This window comes from Triticum urartu, chromosome 7, assembly GCF_003073215.2.
Source record: "Triticum urartu cultivar G1812 chromosome 7, Tu2.1, whole genome shotgun sequence".
In the NCBI taxonomy this organism is placed as follows: Eukaryota; Viridiplantae; Streptophyta; class Magnoliopsida; order Poales; family Poaceae; genus Triticum; species Triticum urartu.
Window position 1 is genome coordinate 243,768,986 of NC_053028.1, and position 8,082 is coordinate 243,777,067.

General features: G+C 44.3%; 1 protein-coding gene across 2 annotated transcripts; it reads left to right on the forward strand.

The window, feature by feature from the left end:
• Window positions 1-309: 309 nt before the first annotated feature.
• Window positions 310-3,451, forward strand: LOC125521936 (60S ribosomal protein L32-1-like). Of its 2 annotated transcripts, none has more exons than XM_048687006.1 (4): window positions 310-618; window positions 1,594-1,690; window positions 2,781-2,962; window positions 3,127-3,451. In XM_048687006.1, the coding sequence occupies exons 2-4, from the start codon at window positions 1,601-1,603 to the stop codon at window positions 3,254-3,256; spliced, it is 402 nt and encodes a 133-aa protein (XP_048542963.1). In that variant the 5' UTR covers window positions 310-618; window positions 1,594-1,600; the 3' UTR covers window positions 3,257-3,451. The 2 variants fall into 2 exon arrangements, with proteins under 2 accessions (XP_048542963.1, XP_048542961.1); XM_048687004.1 differs by lacking the exon at window positions 310-618 and adding an exon at window positions 632-1,494.
• The last annotated feature ends 4,631 nt before the right edge of the window (window positions 3,452-8,082 follow it).

An 8,082-nucleotide genomic window follows, 5' to 3' on the forward strand; every position in this document is an offset into this window, starting at 1 on the left:
AGGAGGCGGCTGGCGACGGACCAGCGGAAAACCTAGTCACCCAAAGAATTGCCTCTTTACGTAAAAAACGCTTCATGAGGAAGGTTGCGACCTTATTTATTTATTTATTTATCTATTTAGGTTCTTAATGCTTCATTTGAGCTAATAAAGTGCATGCTTTGTCGAAAAAACAAGGGAAATGATTGGGTTCGGTGCGCAGGCCGAAACTGGGCTGGTCCCCTCGTCGCGCAACGTGCACGCACTTGGACCCACACAACCGCTTGACCACCGCTCTTCATAGAAACCTTATCCCCACCCTCACGCGAGTATGTATCCATTTCTTCCTTGCCGTTGTTCCTCTCCGTCTCTGAATCCACGGAATCCCAGCACCGGTGACTGCGGCTGAGGGACGCCGGAGCCGACACGAGCGGGGAGCTGCGCCCGCGGCAGCGGCGAGCTGTGCCCATGGAGCGAGGCCGTGGAGCGGCCGGCCTGCGGTGGAGGCTGTTTACGCCCTTAGATCGATAGCAACGCGCGGAGGAAACACGCTAGCCCCGGTAAGAATGCCGTGCTCGAACCGGCATGGGGATTTGCTTCAACCTGCGAGGATGGTGATGGCCGGCGACAATGGTGGTTGTGGTAAGTTGCTGTCTTTTTTTATTTTTGTTGGAACCCTTCGATTTTTATTGGAACCATTTTCTCAATTTGCCGCAACATGAGAGGATACTACCGGACAAGTAAGGCGGCGGGTGCCATGATTTTTGCCGCACATTTTTTTTTCTGGAACCAGCATTTTGACTTGTTACAATCGGCAAGGATGGTGCTGGGCTGCTACAATGGCGGGACCATGCTTTTTTTTGCTGCATTGTTCTTTTCATATTTGTTGGAGCTATATCATTTTTTGTTGGAACAATGTGTTTTTTTTGCTGGAACCATATCAATGTATGTTCGTTGATAGCATTTTTGCTGCAACCACTTTATTGTTTGCTGGAGCCATATCAATTTTTTGCTGGAATCATGTGTTTTGCTTTGTTTTTTTCTGCTGCAACCCGTGAGCGGCGACGGCAAGCAACGAGCTTGGAGAACCAGCAAAGCTTCGAGGTCGTGTGGGCATGAATCGATGGCGCTTGTTGCGTTTTTGTTTCCTTGTGCTTGCGGGGAAGAAGGATAGGGAAGGAAAAACAAAAAGGACGTGAGATCTGACGGCTCACGACTTTCAGATCGGAAGGCTAGCAGCCGACCGACCGAAAGTTTATGCCATGATTTCTTGATGCTTCATTTGAGCTAATTTTTTTTTGAGAGCTTTCATTCGAGCTAATAAAGTGCACCCTTTGTCGAAAAAAACAAGAGTGCATCTTTCTCGTAGTGGGCTAGTCGGCAGTGGCCCATCATAGCCCACATACCTAGGGTTCGCGCGGAAGGCATAAACACCGCGCCGGCTTGCAAATAGAACCCTGCCGCCGCCGCCGTTCTTCTTCCTCCTCGTGTTAGAGTTAGGGTCGTCAGCTTTCTCAGGTACCGGCAAGCAGTCCGTAGCAGAGCTCCCACCCTGTCTTCTTGCGATGCTATCTTCTCCATCTGATTCGAACTCCTTCTGCTGGTTTTGCCCGACAGATCAGAGATGGCGGTGCCGCTTCTGACGAGGAAGATCGTGAAGAAGAGGGTCAAGCACTTCAAGAGGGCCCATAGCGACCGCTACATCGGCCTCAAGGTAACCACTTATACCAAACTTTTACCCAGTGGAATTCATAGGCGCCACGTGTTTCGGTTGCTTAGTTCAGATGATGTGCTCCGGCTCTAGATGGCGATTGCTGTGCGCCGGTGTAGCAGGTTAGACTTTCGGAGTAGTTTCTGATGCTAAATTCTAAGCGTGACTGTTGTTGGTCGTTGTAGTTGCGGTGTATTCCTAATTTATCGTTAACCTTGAATAGCACAATGGTACTTTGAAATGGTAGATAAGTGGAAGCCGGACATAGCCTGTAGAAAATGTGGTGTTGTTTCTTTTGTATTGGGATCTTTAGTTAATTTGAAGGAAACTAATTATTGCATGTTCAATCAACCTTGCTTATTTTGACTTGAAACATCATTTAAACACTTTGTGCAAAGGTGATGCCAAATTTTGAGCGTTGCTGATGTTTCGGTTCACTGTTTCTATCTTGCGGTTTGAAAGGAAGGAAATGATGTCTTAGTAAAAGGTCTGAGGAAGAGAACATTTTCTTCAGTGAGCATTGGGATGAAGTAAGAGAGCACACTGGCCCTTGCATAAGTATAGCACTGTGGCCGTCGCAAACTCTTCTACAACAATAACTTCATGATTCCATGAAGTGGGTTGGATATTAAAGGCGTGGCTTCATTCTGAGTACGAGTGCTTGCCTAGATTTCTCCCAACACTTGTTATCCACTGGTTGCTGAAGAAAATCTTGTCTTTCACATGATTATGCCTTCTGTCTGATCCTTCGAGCAAACGAATTCTTTCCCTGTTGGAGAATAACTATTCCTCACCCAAGGTAACGAATAGCGTGACCCCCGAAACGTGTCTATATACATCCGATTCAGAAAAAAATTAGAACATCTTATAATTTGGAATGAATACCTTAAAAACTGAATGTAGTATAGCTTCTTGTAGTTGTAGCTTATTCCTGACTGGCATCGTGCTTTAGACAACACATAAGCAGCAGCATATGCTAAACTTCTTTTGTCTTTCTTATATGCTCAAGTTCTGTGTCTTCTTGACATGTTTTTCTTAGTGACACGTGTGCTTAACAGCTTAAACCGAAAATTTCACGCCTCTATATCTACAAACCAGCTGGCGCAGGCCAAAGGGTATTGATTCCCGTGTGAAGGGAAAGTTCAAGGGATGTACTTTGATGCCCAACATTGGCTATGGTTCTGACAAGAAGACCAGGCATTACCTGCCAAACAAGTTCAAGAAGTTTGTTGTCCACAATGTCTCTGAGCTGGAGCTGCTTATGATGCACAACAGGTAACTTACACAGTTACACTGCCAATATTAGGTGCTGATTGGTGTCAAGAACCTAATATTCTCAAGTTAGATGGTTCTTCACTCTTCTGATTCTGAATTGTGCTGATCGGTGTCAACATTCTTCATTTTCTGATTAACTCTTGCATGGCTTTTATTGCCAACAGGACATACTGTGCTGAGATCGCCCACAACGTCTCTACCAAGAAGCGGAAGGACATTGTGGAGCGTGCTGCGCAGCTGGATATTGTTGTCACAAACAAGCTTGCTAGGCTTCGCAGCCAGGAGGACGAGTGAAATGTTCTTCGCAGTGCTGTTATGGCCGCTTTGCTTGTTGGAAACTGTTTGCTCTGGGAGCTTGTTTACTCATCTGTTAGTTTTATGATATGAACATGCTGTTATTATCAGTAACGAGTGGCAGCCTGAAATTTTGTTAATGGTATCAACATCTCAATCAGAAACTTGCTTTGTCTCTTGAAGACAGCATGCTGATCGTCTTGTTACTTTGCCAAGTCCTTTTGTTTTAAAAAATGTAACTGGCTAATGATCCATGTTCAGTACGTGGTCCTGCTTTCCAAAGCAAACGTTCTTTTGATCCGAACGTTGTCAATTAAAGATGCCCTAACAGGTTCTAATGTTTGATCCAAATTAGGGTTGTCTTTCTCCTTGCCGATATCATTTCGGAAATGATGAGTACGTAACGTATGAGCACATGGCAATTCGATGGCAATTCTACTGATGCAGGAATGACAAGTTAGTCGACACACATCAAAAAATAAATTGAAGCATGAAGTTGGCATGCTTGCCTACTAAAAGTTGCCATCCTTGCGTCATTAAACTTGTCATAGAAAATCGTTTGATTCGCCGTGTGCATGTACGTGACGTTCGGTCATTATCAGATTCCTATCATTTTAAGTCAGATTTATCTTCTGCTTCTTGAGGAAATAAAACGGTGGCGATTCTAGTGATGCAAGAATGACAAGTTAGTTGACACAAGCGACCATTTTGTGTCAAAAAAATAAATTGAGGCATAAAGTTGGCATGCTTGCCTACGAAAGTTGCCATCCTTGAAATCGTTCATTTGTCATGTGTCTGTATGTGACGTTTGGTCGTTATCCTATTCCTATCATTTTTAGTCAGATTTATCTTCCTCTTCCTGTGGAAATTGCATGAATGTAATCGATGGTTGATTTTGCACAAAACACCTTCTATCGTTGTAGCCTGTTGTAATTATCTCTAATCCATCATTTCACTATGTTGGCATGATTCCTGGTGAGTGGGACTTGTTTCTAAGTGCACACGATGGCAAAAATATATATGAAAATATGGTCATGTCCAATAAAAACTGCCAATATTTTATAGAGTTTTTTTTGCGATGTATTTCATAGAGTTTTAGTTGGTCATTATGATTTTTGGTAAAATTTAATATTTTAAAAATAAAAAAGTATATATATCATGTGCTTTGAGAGCCTTTTAACTTATTTGGACCACAAGTTTTTGGAGATATCAGTGATTTGTTGACTCAATTGTTTCTTTTTCAAATTTCAATATTTTCAAAGAGTAGAATTTTTTTAAAGAAACATATATATACCGAGTATTGATTCAGAAAAATTGACTCATTCTGACCATAGTTTAGAGAGATATTGGAAGTTTTAGTTAGCGAGAGCTGACTGATGTGGCATGTTTTTTTGCCATGTGCGCACAGATCATGTCAACATGATCAAATGGTGGATTAGAGCTACCTACAACTACATCAAAATATGTGTGTGCAACCTTTTCTTTCCACTCTCGCAAGGCGACTAGAGAAAGCCTTTCTCCCTTTGATCTTCGCCGACGAGCTCGTGGATTCACCTCCCCTCCGCCTGCCGGTGGCGGGGAGGGCGCAAGGGCGGCGCTCAGACGGATGGCGACGCTTTTTCTTCGAGCCAGTCTTCCGGGCTCTGATCCTCCTCACGTTCGTTCGTCGGGACGGATTAGACAAAGCTTCGGCTTAGATTCCTGTCAGCTCCTTGGAGCGGCGAGGTTAGGATTTCTCATCGTGCATAGCAACGGCGAGATTTGTTGTCAGGTTCTTCAGATCGATTCAAGGATTCAATGTCGATAGATGTAGCTCCCGAACGCTAGTCTTTAGGGGCACGTGCACGAAGGCTTCCCAGCTGTCATAAACAAGGTCAGGCTGGTTCTGATATGGAAGCGGCGACAACCACGCGTTGGCGGCTCGTTCTGGCAGCGGCAATGGTCGTTCGGTTGTCCATGGATCTCGATGTAATTTTTATTATGTTTGAGGTGCTTTGTACTTTTGGCGAATCTTTACAATAGATCTGATATATTCGCAAAAAAAACTACATCAGTGTTTTGTGCAACAAACCAAAGTGTAAGTGTTCTATGCAAATTTAGCTGAAATAGTTGATTGTTTGTATAATTTCCTCTCCTCTTCTTCCTTCTAGATTTCATTTGATGTACAATTTATACGTTCTTTTTTATCAGCATCTGCAATAAACTTTTGTGTCATTCTACCTTCTGTTGTAGCGTCACCATCCACACCTTCTATGGTGGGGAAATATCTAGTACTCCCAATCCTAGGGTGCTCCCGATGCTCCAAAACTCGGTAGCACATTTGTAACTGTTCGAAAATATCTGAAAAAAATCCAGCACATTGACACAACATCAAAGTATGTTGTCAAAAAATATGAAATCAAAATTCAAAATATAGCTTCAGAAACATAAATGACAAATTCCACCGTAAATAGTACACAACATAAGTTGGGCTTTAGATTAGGCCCATATCACATTGGTGTATATTTTGTCATTTTTGTATCTCGAGCAATGTTTTAAATTTTGATTTGAATTTTTTTAACAACATATATTGATGTTGTGTCAATGTGCTAGATTGTTTTCAGAATTTTTTGAACATTTTAAAATGTTCTAGCGAGTTTGGAGCATTGGGAGCACCCTAGGGGTGGGAGTACCAGATATTTCCCCCTTCAATGGTTACTCGCTCACCTGGTGCACCCAATCGAAGACCACCGGTTAAGCCCTTTCAATGCTAGGCGCTCATGAATACACTTAGGGCTTGTTCTAAAACTATCTAGCTCCAAACTTCTCAAAATATGAGAGTGGCTCCAGCCCGAACGCTTTTGCTCCAGGAAGCTAAAATCCACGAAGCGATCCTGGGCCGCAGTGCAATTTGGTGAAGCGAGGAAACCCAGCTCCGTGTTTTCATGAATATGGAGTTCCTCTTATTTACCACTAGAATGCCATCGCAACAGAAAACGCTTCAAGCTGTGCTCTTCCTCGCTCGAACAGGTACGCCACGTCTTCTTTCTCCAGCGCGACTGCTAGGGTTACGTGCCGCCGCCGCCCGCATCAGCGCGTAGCTGCGAGGCCCGCGCCAACGTAACTAGCTCCGCCGCCTCCTCTCCTCTGAGTTCCACCCCAGCAGCGTGCCCCAAGTCCTTGATGCTCCAGCGTAGAGCAGAACGCTCTAGTCCGGCCATGGTGAATGCATTTTCGATCTCCTTGGTTAGTGAACAATAGGTTGTGCACTCTGATGGAATGGATTCACGACGAATAGGGCGACATATTTGATGTGATTCGAGGTCTAAACCACCTGATTTGATATGTAATTGGTAGTAGTTCTGTGTCCAGTTTGTTCCTGTGCGTGAACTGAAGGTTGAAGACGACCTGTAGAGAAGATGGGCTAGGTGGGAGGATCCCCTTCTACAGCCCAGTCGGCCTAATATGGCGGTAGACAGGCCAGCAGCCGCTGCCAGCCCAAGGTAGCGATGGAGAAGCTGATTTTGCTACCGAATGGATGAAACTCGCTGCATGGAGCTAGAAGCCACGATGAGAAGCTGGAATTGTGGAGTTTTGAGAAGTTAGAGAGCTTCAGAATAGGCCCTTAGAGATACTAAGAGCATCCTCAGCCGTTCGACCCCTCCGGGGCTTAAAATAACGTCGCCCTGGGACGCGCCGACTGAAAAATCGGCGTGGGGGTGATTGGGTTCCCAGCCGCCGCCCCCAGGCACCGATTTTGGCCCATTTTCGGTGCAAATTGGCCCGCTTTTCAGCTCATTTTTGGCGCAAATTGGTCCACTATCGATGCAAATTGACCAATTTCAGCCCGTATTCGGCGTGCTTCGGCACAAATTGGATAGAAGCTATTTTTGTCACATAGTTCATCATAGAAAATAAGTAGAAATCAAATAGTTTAGTACAAATTATATAGTTCAAAATAGTTCAAAAAATAAAAACTCATATTTCATCACACATCGAGCTAGGCATTGCCCTTGAGCCTCCAGAGGTGCTCCACCAGATCCTGCTGCAGTTGTTGATGCACCAGTGGGTCTCGGATCTCCTGACACATATTGAGGAAGGCTGTCCAGGTTGCTAGTAGGTGGTGATCAACTTGGGCAAGAGGACCCTTCCTGTAATATGCTTCAGTGTCAAACACTAGTTCTTCCTGCTCGCTCTTAATGATCATGTTGTGCAAGATGACACAACAAGTCATGATCTCCCACATTTGATCTTTTGACCAGGTCTGAGCAAGGTACCGGACAACAGCAAATCTAGATTGGAGCACACCAAATGCCCGCTCGACATCCTTCCTGCAAGCCTCCCGAACCTTCACAAAGTGGGAGTTCTTGCCTCCTAGCACAGGGTTTGAGATAGTCTTCACAAATGTGGACCATCTCAGATAGATGCCATCTTCTAGGTAGTATCACTTGTTGTAGTGCCTAATACGTCTCCGTCATATCTATAGTTTTTGATTGTTCCATGCCAATATTATACAACTTTCATATACTTTTGGCAACTTTTTATACTATTTTTGGGACTAACATATTGATCTAGTGCCCAGTGTCAGTTCCTGTTTGTTGCATGTTTTATGTTTCGCAGAATATCCATATCAAACAGAATCCAAACGGCATAAAAATGGACGAAGCTTATTTTTGGAATATTTGGAAAATTCCGGAAGAAAAATCCACGCGAGACGGTGCCCGAGGTGGCCACGAGGCAGGGGGCGCGCCCCTGACCCTCATGGGCCACCCGTAAGGCTATTGATGCCCTTCTTCGGCCGCAAGAAAGCTAATTTTTGGTAAAAAAAATCATGGCGAAGGTTTGAG